At 44.4% G+C, this 25,066-nt stretch overlaps 1 protein-coding gene across 1 annotated transcript in view; it reads right to left on the reverse strand.

The window, feature by feature from the left end:
* The window catches only part of LOC140694223 (uncharacterized), a 124,184-nt gene that overhangs the window by 13,093 nt on the left and 86,025 nt on the right, over positions 1-25,066 (reverse strand). The window contains exon 9 of the mRNA XM_072957592.1: positions 13,391-13,962. Coding sequence (XP_072813693.1) covers positions 13,638-13,962 — 325 coding nt within the window. The 3' untranslated portion in view covers positions 13,391-13,637. The remainder of the gene's footprint in view (positions 1-13,390; positions 13,963-25,066) is intronic.

Below are 25,066 nucleotides of genomic sequence, written 5' to 3' on the forward strand. Positions count from 1 at the left end.
GCCCAGAGCTACATGGGACAGGGTGAGTCTGTATTTCTGGGACACAGTATCATGACACGCATTTTCCCACAGCCTTGAAGTTCATGAAGAACGTGGCTTCATCAGTAACAAAGAAGACATTTATCACCTGTCTACTCTTTTGTGTCATCTCTCAGTTGGCTGCTGGAGACAACATGTGTATAAGTATTGGATCTCCTTAAGCCCCAAAATATATGAAGCAACAAATAATTCTGTGGCTTAACATTGGTTCAGGGCGACTGTGTAACTGTCCTGACTCTGCTGATGCTAAATTATGGGTATAGGAACTATGGAACCTCCTCAAATATCTTTCATCATAAAAACAGCTCTTCTTATTTTCCTGTTTCTTAGTAATTGCCAAAGACTCCCAAATGATGGCTTCACACAAAACAGCAGCTAAAGTTTAAGAGCCCTCTTGACATACTCACTGTGGTAAACACTGCACATAATTTCTAATTCTCACAATTCTACAATTCATATATGAATGTCCCCATCTCACAGACGAGGGAAAAACTCAAAACGAACTGTCTCAGGCTCACGTGGCTCAGTGGCAGCACGTGCAACCAAACCCAAGTCAAAAAACTACACCCCTTCGTATATGTACCAAATCTCCTACCACCAATTAACACACAGCGGCGGGGTCAAAACTCAGGGAACTCAATACACTTTTCACCTTTAAGGTCGTCCAGATGCCGCTTCTAGCTGTTTTATAAAATCCCGGCTCATTGGTTTCTAACACTAGAAGAAAAGCCCGATTTTCCCATTGCTTGCACAGCAAGTCTGAAATGTTCACAGTGAGATGACAGAATAAATCTAAGATATAAGCAGAATAACTTTTCCAGGTAGACACACATAAAAGACATTGGGCTCTTCTGAAGCATTAAGTAAAGGAATCAAAATAAAATAAAGTTATTTAAGCCTTCTTTTACAAACAGGAATGTTAAGACTGTAAGAAGGTGCAACAGTGCCACCTATGGCTAAAATGACCTTCCAGGTTGCCGGGAAAGATGCAACACAAAAATTGCCTGTAGGATCAGAAAGGAGAAACAGATAACTAAAAGCTTATGTAGCATATACTGCACTTTGATTCGGGGGAAGGGAGGGATATTCAGTATTTAATTTGATACTGCTAATACTCCTGAATATAAACAGAAGACATAGGCTCATGGAAACTCATCTTAGAAGAGGAAAGAATCCAGTTCAGCCACTTCATTTTACAGGAGGGGAAACTGAGACATGGAATGTGTCCTCCTGGCAATCGGCAGCAAAGGCATCCTAGGCCTCATGTCTTGCACTGTAGCAAAAACCAACAGATCTGTACTACGCCTATGTTCATAAAAGTCACGTTTGTATTTTTCCAACAGTAGGTTATCTAATATTTTGCAAAATACTTCTCAAAGATCCAGGATATCATACAAGTTTGTCGACATACAAAAATATTTATTTACATAATAAAACAGCATGAGCTTTATTCTCTCTATTAAAAAAGTAATGTGTCAAATCAATGTTTTGATATTTTAAACCTGTTAAGAGTGTAGAAAAAAATCAAAATTTTCTTTAATCACAAAAGAGAGGAGCTTATTTCCTGAAAATGATCAATGTGGATTTTACTAAACTTAATTGATCTGGTCAGAATCCCACGAATTTAAATATCTGAGTGGATGGTTACACGGCAACATAAATTCTGATTTGTAACAATACATATTCTGTGTAAATAATCTTCAAGGTCATCTGATTAAGGCAATTTAACTAGTCCCTGTCTCACTAGAATGATACAGATTTCATTAAAACTTCATACTACACCAAAAAAAAAAATGAATCCTTGTTACTTTAAACCATATTCAAATATATCATACATATACATATTAAATATGCATCAGAAATAAGCGACACTCTTTAGTATTCAGTGTTGATCAATCTAAAATATCTGTCATTGTGACAGCACTTTTATTAAGCACCTCTTGTGTTCTTTGTATACAAGGCGTCTAACTCTCACAGTCAGACAAATTAAACAATATTACTAAAATTTCACAAATGAGGAAATGTACTTAAGCCATGAAAACAACTTACATATTCATCAACAGGAAAGAAAATAGTAAAGACTTTACTTACAATATTCACTGACAATCTTTTCTTCCATATTAAGACTACATAAAACCAATTCAGTCTTTGTAAGTATTTCTGTCAATAAGGGCCACTAGAGAAAAACAAGTAACATCAATAGCAGTGGTTGGACTTTCAGAGCCCACTTCTCTTTTGCATTATAATTATTTTTAATGTTATGTTTTTAGTGCTTACAGAGCACTAAAATATAAAATTAACTTTTTAAGTAATTACCTGAGAATTATAAATTTGTGAAAATAAACAATTGTAATTTCTGCCACTCTGTCTCACCTTCTCAATGGTGTCTCTCCTTTGAAGGCATCATCAAGCTGAGATCACTAAACTCGGCCATTTATGGAGTCACAGGTGTTTGGGTAACCACTTAACGGGAGGCTGATTAGAGGAGCAATTAAGAAAGCATCCTGTGCAGCCTGGGTTCCAGCACCGAGCTAGCCACAGCCTGCTGCGTGTAATTTGGGACAAGCTGCTCCATCTCTCAATCCCTCAGCTGCAAAAAAGGAGACACTGATACCTACAATCAAACACCTGCTATGAACTAAAACATGAGGAAAGCATTTTAGCCTTAGGTAGGTGTCCACTCACAGTGAGTTTGGTCATTATGATGATGAGGATGCCTGTTAATAAATTAAGCTAGACCACAAAGGAGAAATCACCTTAAAGGAGAAACATTTTAAGTCAATGAGCATTTCTTTTTGGATGGACTGCACAATATTCTATTGATTTTTTTAATAAACCAAATTTTGTCCATTAATTATAGATTTACAGGTTCATGGACAAGTCTCCAGAAAAAGAATTAGAGGCCTCTAAACTCCGTAAATTAAGAAAGTAAATTAAAAAAAATCAGGGAGGAGGTTATACCTCATGTGGGAGAGTATGTGCTTAGCATGCATGAGGCACTCAGTTCAGTCCCCAGTAACTCCATTTAAAAACATGGTTTTTTAGGAAATGGAAAATTAAAGCAAAAAGATGGAGGAATACAGACTTTTTTAGAGACTCATCTCAGATTTAAGATGGGGAAGAAACCATCTATTTCTCAGAGGAAATTTTGAGTACTATGTAAACTGGATCTGAGATTTCTAGTTCTTTAACATTATTCATGAATTCATATTACCAAGTCATAAACTACCTGATAATTAACAGTGGTGATACTGATCATAACAGCTGCCATCACGGATCGAGCTCCGGCTAGGACTGCTCTGTTCTGACATCTCTGCCCCTGAGGCCTCACCAGACTGACAGCACTAAACTAGGTCATTCATGAGCACCTCATGTAAGTCCTCCATTTGTGCTTCTGACTCTCCCCTCACCAGCTCCTCTGAGGGAAGCACTGTTATCATCTTACCCACTCACAGATAAGGCGACTGAGGCACAGAGGCTAATCCCGTTCCAGGTCACATTGGCATTAAAGGACCTCTGTATTTCTGCTGTTTTGCTTTTGACAAAGTAATCTGAGATATCAATTCAAGGCAGACTGTTAAATAATCAAGTCTGTCAGGTCTTCACCTCAAAGAGCAGATACTATAAATTCCTGATGTAGGATGAGGCTGCCGCCACAAACTGACTCAGCTTGAAATTAATATCCAAGATGAAGCAGCGGATACACGTAAATATTCACGATTGTCAAGTCTACTCACGGGTCTGGGCCCTTCACTGCCTGAACGGGGGTGAAATCCCCACCCGTGTCTGGGAGAGATGCACGGTGCTTCCCGGGCTCAAACAGGCTTCACGGGCTATTTCCTCCCACAGACTGGCCTCAACGATTAAAAGCTCTCAAGGTTTTTACACCATGCAAAACAAAAAGACATTTCTGCAGATGGAGCACTTTCTTAGGCTTAAATCTTTTTTTGCCTACACTCACCCAGGGGGAAAAAAGAAACATGACTCTGCAAAGTCTCTGACCCTCACCACTCACAGGAGTAGAACAGCCACAGCAGAAGATGGCTCTTCACATTGCAGGATGAGAACAAAATAAAGATGCCCCAACAACAGGCACTCCCAGACACAGCGCTCAGCAGTCTTCTGCAAACTCACGGTTGTGTAGCACTCATCACCTTCTATTTCCAGAACACTTCATCACCCCTAAAGAATCCGCCTATCACTAGCAGTCACTCCCTAATCCCCCTCCAACCAGCCCCTTCCAGCCATCACCTGCTCTCTGCCTCTGCATGTGCCTTTTCTGGGCATTTCAGATCACTGAAATCAACAATATTTGACCGTTTGTGTCTGCTTCCTTTCAATTAACAAGCTGTAATCAAGGCTTGTATATTTTGAAGTGGTATCAGCATCTCTTTCTTTTTTTTTTTTTTGAAAACGTTAAAGATTATTAGAAGGTGGTAAGCACTATCAAAAAGAGTAGAGTGGAGCATAAGTGATTGGGTTTCAAAGGGAAAAGTGTGGGTTGAACAGTCAGGGTGGACTTCCAAAAACAGGTGGCCTTTTTCATTTTCCTCTTTTTTTTTTCTTTTTTATTCACTCTTACGTGTGAATAATCTTCCACTACATGGAGATACTACATTCTGTTCATCCATTCAGCAGCTATTTATGGACGAGTTCCAGAAAAATGAGTGTAAGAGTTGACTAGCATGGATGGCATTTAAGCAAAGGGCAAAATGTGCTTTCAAAAAAAAGCCAACAAACAGAGGCACAAGGAAATTCAGTGCGTTTCTGAGCAAAGTGCTTGCTTGCTTCGGCAGGACTACCGTGCAGGACTGTGGCGGATATTGGCAGGAGTCACGGTGTGGGAGAAACATGAGAAGACTCCCCACTGCAAGTAGCTCAGACAATTCTCCTCCCTCATCCTGTATTGTTAGAGCAATGTTTCTAGGTTACTCTTATTTCAAGTAATAGCACTTTAACTGCACATCTTATCATCTCCATCAGACCACCTTTCCTCCAAGCAACAGAAAAGCATTCAATGACCTGAGCAGCTCCAGGACATAATGGTGATGGATTAGGGAGTCCTGCAGCATTCCAGCCTGCAGGCACAAACCCCACATGTGCCCTGGTGATGTCCAGAAAATAAAATGCATGGAAATATCTCACTGTTTTTACATGACATCTGCCCTCAATTTGCCCCAAAATCATGCTCGCAAAGCACTAATCAACCCTCTCAATACAAAAATAAAAAAGCTAAGAAGGCAAATTTAGGCTCTTTCATTCAAAACCAGCAACCATCACTGCCAGTATCTGAGCTGGAATGCTCCTGACTTTGAAAACCACTGCGCAGTTACTTTTCAAGCGTAAAACTCATATATGTATTCCACGTAGATGATATTGCAGTAGGATTTTTCTTTTCAAAATTTCCAGTTGCAACATTAGCACAAGAAAGTTTATGTATAGGCTTTAAAAAATCAATTATCCTCCACTTTCTTAATTTTGAACTAATTATTATTTTATAAATGTGGCTATGCTGCGTATTATAAACCGTTTGATTTCTGAAAACAAGACCTTTATGACCTCACTATTTCAGAGCAAACTTTAACGATTCTTTGAGAGGTGGGGCCTGGGGCGCCCACTATCAGCTCTTTAAATACTGACAAGGATGTGCTATTAAGTAATGCAAAGGCTCTAACTCCACATTAGCTCAGAAAGCAAAGAAACTACACCAAAGACTTCCTTTAATATTTTATATATTCCTATTCTTTTGAATATTAAAGTTCGTAAATGATATGATTTTTTTGAAAAAGACAACAGCTGTATTAAATTTCCGCTCACCAAGAAAGCAATCTTTATGAAGTAAAAAACCCCTATGGAAATCGAAATGACAGGACGTTTCTAGCTAAGTGAACATCCAGATCTGAACACAAACCTAAATCCGATCAGATCTCACTCGAACGAGCTCTACAAAGTCCTGGGCAACCCTGGAAATTAGCTCTTTTGTTCCAAATGTTGGCTGAGCTAAGATCATCACACTAGGCAGGGAAGGAGAGAAGAGGAAAATCCACCTGGCGGCCTCCATCAGTTTTCTTCCAGCCACAAAATGCCTCTAGGTCGGCCCGCTAACAAGTCCCCCAATAAGGAAAGCCGGCATCCACACTGCCCCTGCCATCCCCAAGTAGCCCCGATGCCCATATCCCAGCCTGTGAATGGTCTTCTAATGATCCCCCAGTTGGTGGCACCCACCCCCTCTTCCCCGCTATACAAACACAGAGAGCCACAGCAGCCTTCCCAAATCACAAATTTGATTACATCAACCCCCACTTCAAACCCTTTAGAGGCTCCCTGTTAGAGTTCTAGCCCCACCCCAGACCCTGCTCGCCCATCCTCACCTAAGTACACAGGTCCCCAGTGACCACAGGGGCCCCTGACCTGCTCCTACTTCCCACTTGCTCCAGTCTCATTTTGACTGTTTCCCAAGGAAGCCTTCCCTCCCTCCAACCTCCACAATTTGTTCCTCTCTTCCTAGAACATTCTAGGCTAAGTCAACTTCTGACAATGCTAAGCTCTCAAGAAGCAAATACATTTTGCTTACTAATGTGGCTACACGCTCTCTCCCCTAGACTCACAGAAGTGCACGTGTAATGTATAAATGAATGACCGGTTGGGTCTCAAAGGGACAGACATACCTGCTCTCGCCCGTCCCGATCCTTCGGTCTGTAGAATATCAGAAGCAAAACCAGAAGTACCTTTCCTGAGGGTCACTTCTGTTGACACCCTTCACTGCCTACTGTGTCAGTTCTAGTAAAACTCAACTTCTTCCAAAGCCCTACATCCCGGACTCTCTCCAGTGTCCTCCCCAGCAGGGGCTCCCTCCACCCTGGACCGCACAGGGCACTCTCCACGGGTGCCCACGCCAAAAGCCTCCAGGCCTCTGCCCGGGCTGCACCTGCGATCTGAGACACATTCTTGACTCCTTCTCCTGGCTGACTCTTACTCTGTCCTCACAACTGAATGTAGAGCCCATTTCTTCCAGGAATTCCTCTCCGATAATGTCCTTTAGGTCTTGTCTGGTCTCTATTTATAGCAGCAGTACATGGTGACCAACTGGGTGTTTGCCCGCTCCTTTGAGACCACGAACACTTGGGAACCACGTGGGAAGGAGTGAGAGATTACAAGACGGTTGAGGGAAGCAAAAAGCAGAAATCACAGTCCAAGTCCCAAATTCAAGGATACTTTCTCAGAAAAAAGTATAAACTATTTCACACGGGTCCAATTTGGCTACTATTTTTGTGGCTTGGGGACAGCAAGAACTTGGTGTTCTAGTCCAAAACCTAGGTTACATGCAAAGAAATGTATATATTCATATCCAAAGGAAACAAGAGCTGCTCAACAACAGTTTGCAGTTAGAACTGAAAGGAACTTTGATAAAGGCAATCTCTCTCTCTCTCTCTTCTTTCTTTTCTGGCATCATATAATTTTAGAAGTATTTGCGTGACTAACAGATGGCTACAGCCCGTGATTCTGCACTGGAGTGTTTGGGGCTGAGGAAGACCAGATTAGATTCACTCTGTAAATGCAATCACACCAACACACTGATAGGTGCCGTGGTGGTGAAACTGATGTTCCAAAGCAGGCAACCTTATTCGGTAAGAGAACTCTAAATAGAAAGGAAGAAATGCAATGTCCTATACTGAATTTCATTTGCTATATGGGCCATTAACTGATAGTATATCTTGACTAATGAAACCCAAAAATAAATTGTCAATGTCGGTTTTCTTCATCTGACCATTTTATGCTAACATCGTATATTAAATCCTCACTCCATACGGAAGCTCAGGCCTATGCTGCAGCACAGTTACACCCCGTGGAAGAAAGCCGACCAAGGGAGAATTGGAGAGTTTCCCTTTAGAAGCTGCGAAGTGTGGTTTTACACCTGTATATCATTTGCAACCACATCATCGACAATGGAGTTAGACGTTACCTCTGTGGGGCGAAAAGCACTGCATGCTTCAGAACCATCAAAGAACGCTGAGCTTTGTGAAACAGTCCTGAGGCACTTAAATGATACTTTTTCTGAAAGGCTCCAAATCTGACCCACTTCACCATTCCAGGTATAACAGGGAAGTACTGGAAACAGTAGAGAGAACATGCCCTTGAAGTCTGACAAGGCTCTGCTTGAATCCTGCTACAGCATTTATCAACCGCTAAACAAACCAATTCCTTAACCCCTCTGAGAAGGCTTCCCAATCCCCAAAAGGGGGCTGTCAGCGCCCACCTGGGAGTCATGGATGTGAATGAAACACGCAAGTAGGGCGGCCGACTGCTACCTGACACGGGGCCTGGCTAATTTCCCTCCGCTGCCCTTCTGCCCCTTTAAACTTGCACTGATCCCCCTGGTAAGGATCAAGCCCCCGGAACAGACTGCCCGTATCTTCTGTGTATCCCTGGATACATGACTTACACTTAGGAAGCCAGAAAAACAACTGCCTCCTCCCAAGTCACTAACAATATTCTTAAGAGTCTGGGTATTTTTAACTCTATTTTTCAGGGAGACTATTCCAGAACTTTCCAAGCACCATTCTCCAGGTTGGCTCCCCTCCCAGTGCCCATCCTTCTTACCTCAGATCCTCTGTCTGACTGCCTCCTGTTCATGGGAAAGCGAGTCTGGTAGGGTGGGGACTCCCTAGGCCTCCCTCCCTCCCTCACAGGTGACTGTGAATACCTTCTCCCCACTCCAACTCCAGCTTCTGAGGATTCTAACCTTCCGTATCCTGCAGCCTCTGCACCTTCCTAAGACGCACACGTGGCCAAGACTCTCCCTTTGGATTTCTTTCTGGCTGGCCCTGCTGACCCCCAGGCCCCTTAGGGATAAATGGGATTGCTCTGAAAATGACAAACGCCGCTGGCTGACACACCAAAGCTGCATGGTCTGGGCTTTCCTCCAACCGAGGAACAGCCCTCCCCTCCCTCAGCCTCAGTCTGCAGCTCTCGAGATGATCTAATTCACATGCAAGGCTGTGAACACCAGCAAAGAATGACGACTCCCAACTTGTATCTCTAGTCCAGCTCCTTCACCTGAGCCCCAGTCTCATAGAGCCGAGTGCCTCTTTGAAGTCCTAACTTGGATGAAAAATGGCATCTTAAAAATGCCTCATGTCCACCATTTACTCTGGAATTCGATTCCTGGCAGGTACCTCCCAGACTCCCCATTTTAGTAACAGCCTCAGCACCCACCTAGTTGTCTCAGGTCACATTCAATTTCCACTGTTCCCTCCCCCCGGCCCTGCCCTGGAATCAGTCCTGTTATTTTCGCCAATAAGCTGATCTCAAGTGTGGTTTTGCAGGGACCATGGCCGGAAACACACAAGCTCACAGCATGGTTCACTAACAGTCCGCCGTAGGGTGCTCCCTGGAGGGGAAGGCATCTCCTGCCGCTGGTCACCTCAGAAGGCACTGGATTCTCACACAGGAGGCCCAGGAGAAGGGACTCAAGATTTTCCCGTGGTCTGAGCTTTGATGGGCCCGAGGTCTGGGGGAGCTCCTAATTAGCAGACACACTTGCCAGTGAGCAGATGAGGATGGGGGAACCCACGCAAGGCTGTTATCACTCCAACTCCTGGGCTCTCGGGAGCCACGGGAAAGACCTGTGTCCAGTGTACAGCCCAGCCATCACAGATCCCAGCCTGCATTTGCCAACCCGGACAGCCTAGACTCCATCTACTTGCGACACTTGCTTCTGTTCTGTTCCCCACCCAGAATGTGATGGACTCATTCAGATATTCTGGCCTGTCTCAAGCGAGACAAATTCAGTGAAAAATGAAGTGTCCACATTTGGACCAGAGCATGAAAGGAGAAACAAGGCCTCATGGTCAGCATGATGGTGGTGGCCAAACCCTTCCACCGGGTGAGATGAACCATGGTGAGGGTGAGAATCCAGGGTCCTAGGTCGGCCAAATCATCTTCCTTCACGGTTGTCTGGGGTGTTGGAGACTGACTACCACAAACTAACGACACGGCTGTCAGTGGTGGATGTCAGCTGCAACAGAAACGGATTCAACTCTTTACTGCCAACATGGGTTAAAAGTAAAGGCCGGGGCAGGGAGGTCTGCACGGCTGCTGAGGCAAACCACAGACCCAGCTCTGAATGCCCACTGGCTGGAGCAGAGAGGAAGCTACGGCCCTTTTAGCTGTCCCTGTGTCCAACAGATCCAGGTGAGCCAGCTACTTAGGAGAAGGTCATGTTGTCCTGATACCCAGAAAAACCAGCCTCGTAAAGGGAACAAATAGTGTCATGGATTTTAGACCCAATTCTGCCCCTTTATGAAGGCAAAGTAAAGTAAATGACACGGGGAAGTTGAATGCAAAAAAAAAAAAAATTTAAAGAACCAAACGGTGACCGCTTTCTCCAACAGCGTCCCCTGCAGCTGTCACCTCCGTGGCGGCCACTTCCTCACCAGTGACCGCCGGCCAGGAAGCGCCGTCACGCACGTCACACAGCGACAGCCAGGAACCGCGTGCCGAGCACGTTTGTGTAAAAGCAGGAATCGAGCAAAATGCTGCAGAGTTTGACCTTACAAATTTAAATACTCCATGAAAAGAATCCCTGAGCAGCCGACTAAATCAATTCGCATCTTACTTCTTCAAAACAATCAAACAAATTTAATAAGGGCGCATTTGTCACCAAATAAAAGGAGGACCAAACAGGTCCCTCAAAGCAAGGATTTTAACAGGTATCTAACACCAGTGGGTAATGTGCTAACAAAGCAAATATTCCAAAATATTAGAAAATACAAAATGACTAGGATAATACATGGATCAAGACAGATATAAAGATTTTGCTTTTTAAAGCAATGAAGACAGTATGGAGGGCAATCTGGCTATTTCCATTGCAGGGTGTGCACAGCCCACATTTTCAGATGCAACAACATGCTCACTGGGCAGTACAATTGAAAAAGGAATAAAGAAAAAGGAAAAGAGGAACAAGAGAAAATTAGAAACACACAAGAACAAAAATGATTTTGACAGCATGTACAAGAATTTACGTGAGTGTGTGAGGCCAGGGACAAGGGGATGGTGAGACCCACCCTCACCCCCTGCTCCAGGGAAAGCAGGGAACTGAGGGGAGCGGCGCTGCCGGGGGACCCCAACGTGGTCAGCGCCCCTAACCAAAATTCCACCTACAAGCTTCAAGGCAGCTTTTGAGCTACAAATTGTGGTCGCATTTCAGTCTGGATCGTTTTACTCACTTCCACCAAGAGTAGCAGGAGAGAATTAGGCTCTGCTCCTGTACCAAAGAATTGTTTAAATAATTAATGACTGTGGAATACTAAAAGCAACAATGGGGCAAAAGTGACTGGAGGAGAATATGCTTGACCCGAGCTCACTGGCCGCGTTATCTCACTGACGTTCAGAAGCTGGCTGAGCCCTTATGGTACCAGAACAGACAGACCCAAAAGGAGGGAGGTTTAATGCGCTGCTGTATTTCGATACTGGGAGCCATGCCTGGTACACGAGGTTCTGGGTAAACAATGGGGACAGTGTCAACCACTGTGGGCCAATTACACATCCGGATACTCCGCCAAGTCCCAAGGGCAGACTTCAAAATACAAAAACAATCTGGCATTCTCTGGTGGGGCTGCAGACTCAGAGACAAGCATTTGTTGAGCAAAAATATCACCAGTGCCTCCTATGACAAAAGAGGAGGCACTGGCGTGGGGGCTGGGGCAGGGCTCCAGGCTTCCACTGCTCACTCACCAGTCTGTCCAGGGGGAGAAGTGGTCCCTGCTTATGTTGCACTGATGCACCTACCTTGACTAATGCCTGGGGCCTCAGCAGGTGTTGACAGGAGAGGTGAATGGAGCCAGTCTTGGTGTAGCACGGTGCTGGCAGCTATGCCCTCAGCAGTGCCCAGACTCCTATACATGCCAGCTCATATTAAGAAGCAGATGGGGAGTGCGGGCATGTAGATCACAGGGCCCTGAGAGGACAAGTACAGATCATGGCTACAGCATGCCTCTCCCCTTCCTTAAGTCATAGAGGTATGTCTGGGAGGAACAGAAAATTCATCCAGAGCCCGCTACATTGTCTCTCGCAGGTGGGACTCATGTCCCCTGTGCTTCTCACTCACAGGGCTGGTCTAGACATTCTTTTTATCAATTCTCTAGCATCTTCTCCTCCAACTTACCAACAACCAGAGAGTAGGATCTGATCTTAGCTAAGTTCAAGAGTCACAGAGCACTTCCTTCACAGCGGGCCCAGAAACATGTGCCAGGTTCTCCGACCGTCACCTGTGGGACCACCATGAGCCCTCTCCAGACTCAAGGACAGAGGCCGTAGGCCGGGGGAACACAGCTTCCCTCACTCTCCCCAGCAAAGGTTTCCACGTCTCGGAAAAGGCATCTCACCCTCTTCTGCCTGAGGGACAGCACAACAGATACACCGGGAAACAGAGCTGAAGTTGGGGGGGTAGGCAGCCCAGAAGAGCTCGTCTGTACTTCCGAGGCAATGTGGGGCCGTTGACTTCATCACAGGGAAAAAGTGAGAATGAACATTTCCCTGCTCTGTCCCATACACCGTGATACACCTTTCCCTGCATAAGGAGTTCATTCGGAAGTCCCTGGCGGTGTTTCTGATGTCCTAACTTGGCATGGAGGCTGTCGGGCAAGAAGAGAGGGCCTGAGCAGAATAGGTGCTGGGCCTGGGAGGCAGGAGACACCGGCTCCAGCCCCAGCTCAACCAGCTCCTCGTTCCGCCTCTCGGGGTTCAGCATCTCATCTATAAGCAAAGGGATGAGACTGTCCCAGGACAGGCTGCCCAAAAGAAATGAAATGAGAGCCATGTAAATAACGTTTCCCATTTGCCACGTTTAAAATGGTAAACAAAGAAACAAACCAACAAACAAAAAAAAATACTAGAAACTAATTTTAAGAACAGATCATACTTAATCAACTGTATGTAAAATACTATCATTTTGACATGTAATCAATATAGGAAGTAAAGAGATAGTTTATATAGTTTTACTAGACAAGCCTCAGTGTCTGATGTGCATTTGACCTACAGCACACCTCAGCTGAGTCCAGCCTCCTCCCCAGTGCTCCTAGCATCAGTGGCTTTGGCTACTTTATTGGACAGCAACCCCAGGGGTCCCACCATGGTCATGGCTGTAAAGCGGGAGTAAGTGTCCACACTAACCCTAAAAGGATCTCTCTGAAACAAAGGCGGATTCACTTTGAAATGTCTGTAAACCAGCGGGCTGCATCTCCATCCCCCCTTGGCTACAAGACAGACTTCTTCCTTGCTGATCCCTTTCTGGATGTAGGGAAGCAATCCGGCACAAAGCCAGGGTGGACTGGCCTCCAGGTAAACTTACCTGCTGTCTGTGTCCAGTCCCATGAAGTCCTCCTTCTCAAACGGGATGCAGGGGAGGGGGATCTTGTCCCCAGAATTCTTGGGGCCACCATCCAGCCACTTGGACTTGAGCAAGATGAAGAGTGACTCAGTGAAGTCCTCGATCCTCTTCTCCACCACCCTGCAGTCCTCTAAATTTGAAGGCAACGTCGGTGCGCGGCTGCTCGACTTCCTCCACATGCAGTACAAAGACAAAGAGCTGAGAGTCATTATCGAGGTGCCATACAGCTCCTCTGCACGTGGAGCTTCTCCAAGGCCTTGGCAGAGATACAGTCGGTAATGGTGACAAGGCCCACGACCTTGCAGTGTTTCTGGAAGACGCTCCACCGATTCTCGGGCACATAGCGGTGCCTGTAGTGGATACAGAGTGTCCACTGGGAGCCACATGGGCTGATATGGCTCACCGAGGTGAGTAGCTGATAGATGCAAAAGAAATTCTCCTCTGAGATGATCTCCATGGTTTGGACTACAACGGGAAGAGTCTGGTGGTCCTCAGCACACTGCACGTAGTCAGGGATGCTCATGTTGCAGGCCCTGCCGAGACAGGAGAGGAGATCGAGGTACATACTCTGCTGTGTGCTATGGGCCCATCTGGGTTGCGGTGACCTGGTGTGTACCAGACAGAAGGCAAGGGAAGCCAAAGCAAATCCAGGGGTACAGTTTGTCCTAAGAGTCTGCACATGGCTACTGTAGCTCGGATCACATTACCCAGTTTTTGGTCTAGGATTCCTGCCCCTGCAGAGAAGTGTCATTTCTTATTTTATATTTCCAAGCACCTAGCAAGGCTCTGATATAAAGTCACTGCTCAAAAATGCTGAATAAAGAAATGAACAAAGGATATGCTTTCCCCAAACCCCTTCAGCAGAATATAAAGAAAAGGACCACAGTAGGATCAAAAGATCTGGAATTCTATTCAATTTATTTGAACCCCTTAGCTTCATAGTAATGGATAAGAAAACTTGCCTTGGGGTAGAGGGTACTGTTCATTGGTGGAGCACATGCTTAGCATGTACGAGGTCCTGGGTTCAAACCCCAGTACCTCATTTTAAAAAATCAAACAAATAAATACACCTAATTTCCCTCCTGAAAAAGTATTTTTTAATTCAAAAGTCAAAAAACACCTTGCAATTGACACAACATTGTAAACTTGACTATACATCAATTAAAAAATTCCTTGCCTTTCAAGAATATATCTGGATTACGGATGTTTGCAAATGTAAAATGCCTAGGGTACCACCTGCATAGAAAGTGGTGACTGTACAAATGTACTATCCCCCCTTTATGAGCTATTCTTCCTTTGGGGGAGTTATAACCTCTCAGAGCTAATTTTCTCAGTTTAAAAAATATAAACATTACCTGTTTCTCAGTACTGCTGAAGAATCAGATAACCCTAAGAAAGCATCTGACCCACAGAATTTACTCAATAAATGTTTTTTGAATGAATGAATAAACAAGCAAAGTGAATGCTGCTCCCTGCCAAAGACCATCATATTGATACTTCCTGGAAATCCCAAGCCCACGTTCACCCGACTCTGCACTAACAATGTGGGTGACCTGGGCAGGCCTGTGTGCTTCTCTAAGCCCCAATTTAATCGTGGATAGAAATGAGGGCAATAACACAAACCTCAAATTGTTAGTGAGTCAGTAATGAATTGTACCCCAATATTGCAAGATGGAACCATTAAGGAAAACTGGGCAAAGAGTCCATAGGCCCTCTCCATATAATCTCTTACTACCACATGGGAATCTACATTACATCTCAAAATAAAAAGTCTAATTTTTTAAAGAGGTTTTCGAGGTTAGGTGAGCTCACTGTCTCAAATAAGGAACACACAGTACAAATAGGACAATGCCCAGCCCATGAGATACACTCAGTTAACATTCCCACTGAGCCCACTAGTCCCTCCAAATTCTAATGGTGTCCACTTCCAAGAGCCCATGTGACCATCCTTGTTCTAATTTTCTATTTGTAATTTTTTTCTTTTCATTAAATAGAAACACCCAATTCCATAGAATTCTTACCAGATATCATGATGGCAGCCCTTCAAAACCTGACCACAGAGATCATGATGGCAGCCCTTCTTGGTGAAACAATAAAATGAATAGCCATTTTCACAAGACCTCTGAGTAAATCTACTAGGGAACTTCATCCTGGACTGAGGAAGAGGACTGGGGAGGAGGGGGCATTCAGGGGCACAGAGAATCATGGGCCACCTGTCCCACGATGGACTTTAGACTCACCCTCACCCTTCAGGAACTACTAAATACACACAGACAGAGTGCTATGGACAAGATTTTTCTTTTTAAACAAATCCCTGAATCCCTAGCAGGTCTTGTTTCTACCCATACACAAATGGCTTATGTGCATAATGTTTCACAAAAGCCTTAAAATATTATCACCCCAACTTGACACATCAAGAAACTGAGGTAGAGAAGTTTATCACATTCTACAAGATTAGAGAGAGGCCACGTCAGACACCATATTTAAATCCAAGCCCCTGCTCCAGTGCTCACACTAGAAAGTGTGACATACTGCCCCTTTCCTGCCCTCTCCCTGCAATCAATCTCTGAATAGTCTTTTCTGTGTCACCTGGAATCACAATCACATTCATTTTCCACAAAGAGCTATGTGACTCCTTGGAGGACTTTTCAAAATCTAAAGGGTTGGTTTGAGAGGAGAGATTTGCATTTTCTGTTTCTCAAAGGAAACATGGCTTTAAAAGAAACTGAAAAGTATTTATCTAGTCTAAGCCCTCATTGTGCAGAGAAAGAACCGGAGGCTCAGAAGAGATGAGGAAAGGGCCTTATTAACAAATATTGCCTCAGCGCAGCACCAAGCCAGACCTGGCACTTCTAGGGGAGGATCTGGAAGGCCCAGGAGAATGAGTGTTAGAAAACAGAAAGAGAAGAAGCATACAAGGCCCCGTCTCTTCACCACCATAACATGAATTTCCACCAAATTACCCAGAATGGGTGCAGCCAATATTGTTTGTCAAAAGAGGTTATAGAATTCTCAACCATAGTGGAAATTCCAACATTTACTGTGCTTTTTTCCCAGTTCAAGCATCAATTCAGTGGGCACTCTGTACCAGGGACTACATGAGGCCTGGGGTTCTCCCAAATACAGATCTCTATTACCACGTGTGCAAACCATATTAAGGCCACCAGAAGAAAAGCGCCCACAGATAAGATGGAATTACTGAAACTGAAAGCAGCAAAAGAGCATATATTACTAGGAAAAACGGTGCTCCTAATAATGGACTCATGGACATAGAAAGCAAACTGTGTTTAGCAGGCAGGAAAGGGGGGATTAACAGATACAAATTAGTAAATATAAAATAAATGACAAGGACCTGCTATATAACACAGGGAACTATATTCAATTTCTTGTAGTGATTTATACTAAAAACAATCTAAAACATATATATATATACATATGCATATGTTTATAACTGAATCTCTGCTGTACACTTGAAACTAACATTGTAAATTGACTACACTTAAATAAAAAATAATTTTAAAAAATAAGTAAAAATAAATGCAATGCCATTAAGAAAAAATAAAAGAACTCTCTAATCCCCTTAACTGTAGGTGGTCGAGAAATCTAGCTGCAAACACCAAGTCCACTGGATCACTCCAGCACTGGCTGTCACTCTTTCTGACCATCAGAGAGTCACTTGCTTCACTGAGGTTACTTTTCTCTTCTGTGAAAGGCTACAGTTGCAACTAACGATGTATAGAATCTCATCATTCACAAGCCCAAAATGTAGTGAGGACTTCACATGGGCCAGGCTCTGGTCAGATGAAAAGATAGGGTCCCAGATATATTCATGGGTAGAAGAAGTTTATGCCATAAAGGTATAAATTCTTCCTGTTTTGATAGACAGATTCATTTCAATTCTGGTTAGAATTCCTACCAGATTTTTCTTGGAATATAACAAGTTAATTTATGGTCAGGAATAGCCAAGAAATTTCTTTAGAACCACCACTTGGGAGGGGTGGATAGGTCATTCATTTCCACTGCTCTTTCTGAAGTGATGAAAACGTTCTGGAATAATAATGCATGCACCACTGTGAATATGCAAAAAGCTGCTGAATTGTACCATTTAAATGGATGGAATTCATGGTGTGTGAACTATATCACAATAAAACTGTCCTATGAAAATTATTTCTTGACAATTATTTTTCAGTTTATACACTAGTCTGTCCCACAATTTAAGAAAAACAAAAAACCTAAACAAGCCAAAATATGCCAGGAGCACTTTAGGACTGCAATATCCCTGGGTCTCCAAGGCCTCTGGTGGTGCTGTTCCTGTTAACACACATTAGCTGGGCTGGGCTAGTTAGGGACTGTAACTATCTTTTGAAAATCGAGGATCACTCCTTTCACCCTGGGAGAGGGAAGGAAGGAGGATGTCACAACCTCATGCCTTCAGCACATTTTTAACAGAACCAAGCCCTGCTTTCACCACTGCAATCCCTCTCACTATAAAAACACGTGACATCAACAAGCACCTCCATCATAACACCTGAAAGTGTTCAAGGTACTTACCTGCGGCAGAAACATGGAGGGGGGAGACAGAACCTCGCTTAGCAGTGACGCTCCCTTTTCCCAACTCCACCAGGAGAAGCTGGGCTTTAGAGCCAGTGGCTTTCAGCCCAGGTAGCAGCGCCCACGCCACAGAGCTGGTCCTCAGGGAGCAGGAAAGGGAGAGCAGGGCAGCCCCGGGGTCGCGGGGCAGGGAAAGCGGGGAGGGGGACGCGGGCTGCAGCCTCGCTCGGAGGACAGCCCCAGCCCCAGCCCCAGGCGCCCGCCCCCGTCCGGGTCCGCAGACCCCGCCCGCCCGGGACACAGCCCGCCCAGGGGCGGGGACGGGCCGGCGGACGAGGAGAGGTAGCCCGGGAGGAGAGGACTAGCGGGAGGGAGAGGGGAAGGGGACGCCAGCCGCGGACTGAGGGGATCCCGGCTGGGTGAGAGGTGGCAGGTGCACACCAGGCCCTGGACACTGTGGCCGGGGCGCCGGGGCAGGTGGCGCTGGCAGAGGGGTCTGGCCTGAGCAATTCATCTGAACACGGGCTGACTAGCGCCCTTGGGGTCTGTAACAGGCGGACCGCCCTCCCGCAGCCGCCTGACCCCTTTCCTGGGAGCCCCCCACCTTGCACTTCCACAGTCAGAGGCCCCGGCCCCAGGCAGGAAAAAAGGCCTACCGGGCGACGTAGTTGAGAAGCCTTTGGGCCCGATCCCCGGCTCGGATATGGAGCTCCCAACCAGCGGACCACTTGGCACTGACTGCGCATGCGCAGGAGGGCCAGCGATCCTCTCTGGGTTCTGTGAGAGAAGGTGGGACAGCGAGGGAGGGAGAAGATGGGAGCGGGTGGAGAGGACGGGAAAGTTGGAGGGATACAGATGGACAGGATGAGCAGAGAGAAGGAAGGGCTCTGGAGAAGGGAGGGTCTTAGCGGAGTTGGAGAAAAAAAGCTTTACCTCTGGGGCACCCCTAGGCGGCAGACCTGCCTCTGTACCCTTCTGTTACCCTTCAAGCCCCGCAGCTCAATTTTACCACCGTGATCCAACCCTCCGTCTGATGCTTCTGCAGAAACCCTAGGGAGATCACACCCGTTGCCCCCATGCGGAGCTGGGTTTTCTGTTGCTCTGAGAACCAAGCACCCGCAGGTGTTGTCGCTCAGAACTACCTTGGGAAGAGCACATATTCCCCTTTTACACGCTGGGAAACAGGCAGGCAGGATCTCTGCCTTAGCTCCACTGTCCCAGGTGTTGGGCTGGCGGGGAGCGGGATGGTACAAGATCAGAGACCCAGACAGAGCAGACTGCCTGAGTGTTGGTGCATAGTCCCCATCCCTCCTGGGTAAACCATACCCACCCTAGTGGAAACATCAAGGGCTCACAGTAGTTCCCTGGGTGTGGGAGAGCTGTCCTCATGTGAAGGAAAAGTCCAGCTGGGCTAACAAGCTAAGTCACAAATCTAAGTGTGATAAGTGTCAGTTTACTGATCTAAATTCTGCTGGGCTATCTCGTAAATCTGAAGTTTAGTGTCAGTTTATTGGCCTAACAACCTAACTCGTAATTCCAAGCTCAACAAGTGTCAGTAATGTAATCTGTTACAAATTGATAAGCTCCAGTGTACTTATTCCTTGCTTTTTGTTCTTTGAGCCTTATTGGCTAATCCCCCCTTACTTGTAATTAAGCCTTTAAAACCTCATGTGCACGTCTTGGAGGTACTCAAAACTTCGGAGCCGAAGCCCCTCTGAGCCCACCGGCATAATAATTCTGAGTACTCCAACACTCCGATTGGTGCTTTTTTCTTGGCTGGCCTGTTTCCATAACACTCAGCTCCAGTGCCCAGCTTTCTAGGTAGATAGGAGTGTTACCAAGTCCAAATTCATTCTCCTCAGTGCAGGACAGGCCAATAAGTTGGGAGACCAGATGTTGGGGCATGGAATAGCAAGTTTCTGTAGACCTAGATGGCAAACTAATGTCCTGGAAAACCATCTCCCCAAGTCACAATTCAGGCTCCTTTCCTATGTGCTTGGTTGTTGCAAACTTCTTAGTGTAGGAATTCCTTCTTGTTAGAATCCTTTGTTCTTGCAGCTATCTGCGTGGGTCAGATCCCTGTAAACCTCCAACAAAAGAAACGTTAATTTCTATTCTGCAATTTGCTATCTTTTAATGAATGAAAAAGTGTTAAATATCCTTAAAGGTCAGAGCCTTCAGAATAGGGTCTCCTGTTTATTTCAGGCTCTAGGCAACATTGTTTTACAAGCAAGATGAAGCCTAGGTGACAGAGCACAGGGTTAAATTCAAAGGAACAGAACTAATATGGAGTCAGATTTGTTCTGTTATATTACCCGGCCAGAAGCCACTTGAGGATTTAAATACCTTTAAGTTAAAAATAACTAAAATTTTAAAGGAATTTACATACATAGGTGGGAATGTGCAAAGCATATCTGGAAAAGAACCCAAAGGATAGTAAACAGAGGCATCTCCAGAGAGGGCTGAAAAAACAGAGGATGAGGGAAAACTTCTTTCACTTGTGTATTTTTGTGCTCTGTTTGAGTTTTTTTTAAACCATTTCCTTGTATTTCTTTTTCAGATAAAAGAAATGTGTAATGGAGCAAAGGAGTAATTAGCTTAGCAAATACAGCAGCCATGGAATCACTAGTCATCAATTTTGATTTAAGCCAGAAAGCATTTTTTGACTCTCTCCAATGTGCTCTGTCCTGTTTTAAGACTTCTATTAATATTATTATTATTATTATTATTATTATTATTATTATTATTATTATTATTATTACTATTACTACAAGTACTACTACTATGACTATTACTATTATTACTATTATTTTATGAAATAATAACACGGTTTACCTCACCCCTGCCCATGGCTGGTGGAAAACCAACTGAGTTTTTCTTGAGTTGTTTTCCAAGGAGTAGAGATGAGTTTATAAACAGAACACATCTTCAGGGCAAAACAGGCAGTGTGCATTACCAGCAGGCCAGACAGCAATGAAGGGTTTTCAATAGAGGCACCCAGAAGCTGAGAGAGAAAGCCTCCAGGACACTACAAAAAGCTGCCCAAACTGCCATCTCCATGGTACTACTGAAATAGGAAAGAACAAATCTGACTCCATATTTGATCTGTTTCTTTGAGTTTAACAAAGCCAAGTTAATATGCTCCGGTCTTTTCATGGGTTATGATGTCACAGAGGAAACGGACAGGTCAACAAGGAACCACTCTGCCGAGATCACGGAGCCGGGGAAAGGGATGGGCTGCAAGATGTATGACGCAGCCACAACTGTGCCCGTGCTTCTAGGCAGGTATCCAAAATCGCCTCGACAAGGTGTCAAACATTTGTGCCCATGTCCTCATCAACAGACATGTATTAAAGACAAATGGAAACATATAAAAGGCCAATACCCTTGCTGGGTACACCGTCCAAAGAACAAAGTCTCAGTTTGACAACTGGCCATCTCGGTTCCATGGGATTCATTCTTGGAGAACCTTAAAAACCACTCTTCTGTCCTCAAGAATTGCTGCATATTTGTCCTATCTTTGGCTCAGGGATGCAGCACGTTCAAGTGAACTTTAATGTCTGCACAGATTTGACTGTCTTTTTCCAGGTTCACTTGTCCATTCAAAAGAGGCCTGAGCTAAGTCCATCCTCCGTAAGATCTAGTCCCTCCAGTGACAGCTCATTGAGCCTGCAATTAAAAGCCAAGTGAACAAGACTGTCCTCAGCTAAAAATTTCACCCACCCTTCACTGTTTTCTTAATCTCCTCTCCTGGCTAATTGCAACAGACTAACACCTCCCTCCACCAAGATACCCAACTATGTCATTTTTCTCCCCAAAGAGAAAATAAGGTCCATAAAAGAGGAGACAACTCCATAGTCACCTCTGAATTCTTAGCATATAGTAATGTCAATAAATACAACTCAGATTATTGTTAGTTTCCTTTAAAACCTTTCTGGTTATTTGAATGAGGCCTTGGAAGAGAGGTGTTTGCTGTCCAATATCTTGATCCACAAGACTCTGGAGGCCTTTTTCGGAATAGCTGTTCACTGATTCATTCAAAACACAACTTATCAATCAAGGAGTAGCTGTGCTTTTCTGCCAGGAGTTTGTGGTCACTCTCATGCCAGAACAGCTTTAAACTATATCCTTACTTTGGATTTGTTATTTTTCCCCTCTTCCAACAAAATTGACTTTTCTTACTTTCTTGTCTTGAGGAATATTTTTTTTCCTATTTCACCCTTTATTAAAGCAAGATTCTCAGTATGGGCTTGGCCCATTATATGATCACCCATCCAACTCCTAGTGTGAGAGGTCTGGGGCTCACATCCTTCCCTCCTGTCAAGGCAACTGAAAATCAGTTCAGGAGCCAACCAGCACACCACGGCTTCTAACGCTCACGTATCTCTCAGAAACCCTGCTTTCTCGTTTGTCTTGGCTTCTGAGAATTTTCCCTCACTTTCTTGACAATGAGTTGTGCAGCTTGAAAGATGAGGAAGGAAGGTTTTATTTCTCAATCAGCATTTTAAGGAACTTGTGTAATGAAGGTTTTCAGGAGTTTCTAGAACCCTCCATTGCCGAGACAGAAAACACACTAGACATTTTCTAAATTTAGTTCTCATGTGCATTTTTTCTTTGCTTTTTTTTTCTTAACTGCTAACAGACATTTTTTAATTAAAAAGAAATAAGGCCCCAAAAAGAATAGAACACTGAAGGGGCAATCAAAATTAAAGGGCAAAGACAGAAAAATGATAACTACTCTACAAAGTTAATATAATACATACACTATGTATCAGATCAGCAATTCTCAGTAACAGTTAATCGAAACATGACCATGAGGTAAAATTTCTCTCCTGTCAGGACATGGCCAACAGAAAATACAATTAAACCAACAAACTAATTTCCTAAGTCTGGCGAGGTACAGAAGTCTACAAGCTAAATGTGTCTTATTCTAGAAAAGATGGAGTCTCACCAGCTCTTTTCTGTGGAGCCTGAGCCCACGGGAGGACGGTGAAGTGAGCTCTGTAAGTACCCAATTAGCAAACTGAGTGATGAATAAATAGACGTGAGCTTTGATGACAGAGATAATACTACTATTCGTTTGTCCTTTAAAGTATGACTTCACGTTCAGTGATCAATACTTCGGCGTCCTTAGGAGTTGAGATTTTAGGAAAATGCACAACCTGGGCCCAGATCTCCTCTTTAAGCTCGTGACACTGCAGTTAGTTGTCTCAAAGGCAGCTCCAACTCCACATGCAAAGAGCTGACTTCACGGTGTTCCTCCCATAGCTGTCCTTACCAGGGCCCCTGGTCGGAGGGTAAGGTCTCCCTGCGTCTCCCAACTCAGGCCCATCACTCACAGATGTGAATGGACCCCTCCTTCAGGGACCAGATATCCTCAGACACCGAGTCCCACTACCCTCAACTGACCTACCAGATACTCACTGGCACTCACTCAGCACTGACTCTCTGCTGGAGACCACGCTGCACACTGCACAGTGTATCTCACTGGATCTCCACAATAGTCCTGGGAATTGGGTACATCACTGCTTCAATTGATTAGATAAATTGTTTCACTTCCTTGCGTGCGTCATTCAAACTGACACGGCTACTAAGCCACAAGCCTGGGCCTGAAAACAACTTGAAAATTGGACACTGCTACACCTCGCAGCCACCCTACTCTGACTCATCACATCATCTCCTGCCAAGCCTTCTAAATGTTTCCAAACATTCTAGAAGACAAATATGAACTATGAGAGCACCCCACTCTCCTACTTAAAATCTGTCAATGATGGTTCACTCCCCTTAGGAGAAAGCCCAACCAGGCCTGAGCACAGCCTAAGGCCCCAGCATCCGCTTTCCCTGCACGGCCGCGCCGCCTCACCCACCACGCAGCTCTACACGTGCCGTGTCTAGGACAGGGATGCTGACTCCGCACAACCCAGGGCTTGTCTCACTCGAACAATGATCACCTTCTTCAGTGTTCATCTTATTCATTGCTGACTCTCACAAAAATGTTTTCTCATGATGAATCAATATCTTTCCTTACAACTGCCCATCATTAATAATGAGCTCCCCCCAAAAGAGAGAAGACCTAATTCTCAGTCTCCTTATCTGTAAAGTGAGAATAACAAGGAAATATGTGAGGTTTAAAGAGAAATAATATTCATGTGAGGCTGAGGGACAATTCCATCATACAGTAAGCATTCAATATGTGCTTACTTACTATTAATAAGAATATATTGCATTCTAGCAACCTTCAATCAATGTTTTATGACTTTGTCCAACAGACTACTGACAAACTGTTGGACGAACCACTTTGAGCAGATCAGCACAAGCATACTGGGAGAGGTAAGTGCTGACTCCAGTTACAGCTGCAGCCACCCAGCACTACGGGGCAGGGGCAGTTTGCTCAAACTCTTACATGTTGCTTGAGCATTTAGTTCTCATTATAGAATAAAGACAGTTGTTCTTTAGTCAAAGCTCCTGAAACATAAATCTTCAAAGATTGATGCAAATTAGGTTTCAAGTACAACACTCTCACTAGAATTTATTTGAAAATTATAGTCTTAGCTACTCCGCACATCAAAAGGGCATAATCTTAATGTATCTGACTAAATACACTGAAAGGGTTGTTTAAAAGTAATTAAGAAGAAGCCATTCAGAATAAGCTCTCAGTATCATCTGCACAAAGACCCACCCAAGGGTCTCATTTCTCACTTCCACATAGGTGTTTTCAAGTAGCTTACCTTGGGTCTTGGTTTCTTATAACACGGGGCGGGGAATAGTTGTGGATAGATTTATGTAGCAAATATATTCCAAGGGTATTTGTTGTGAAGGAATTCTACAAATAAGAAGATTGATACATAGTCCCACCCATAAGAAATTCAGCCTTTCCATTTACAACAGCATTAAAAATAAAGTGAGAGATACATTTAACAAAAATTTACAAGATTTGTACATTGAACTTTTTGAAGTATCACCAGAATAAATTTTAAAAGATCTACATATATGGAAGACATCCCATTTTCATGGAATGATTGATAATATTATTAAAAATGTTAAGAATCCTCAAAGTGAACTATATATTCAGTGGAATCCCTATCA

This window comes from Vicugna pacos, unplaced genomic scaffold (assembly GCF_048564905.1).
Source record: "Vicugna pacos unplaced genomic scaffold, VicPac4 scaffold_20, whole genome shotgun sequence".
NCBI lineage: Eukaryota > Metazoa > Chordata > Mammalia > Artiodactyla > Camelidae > Vicugna > Vicugna pacos.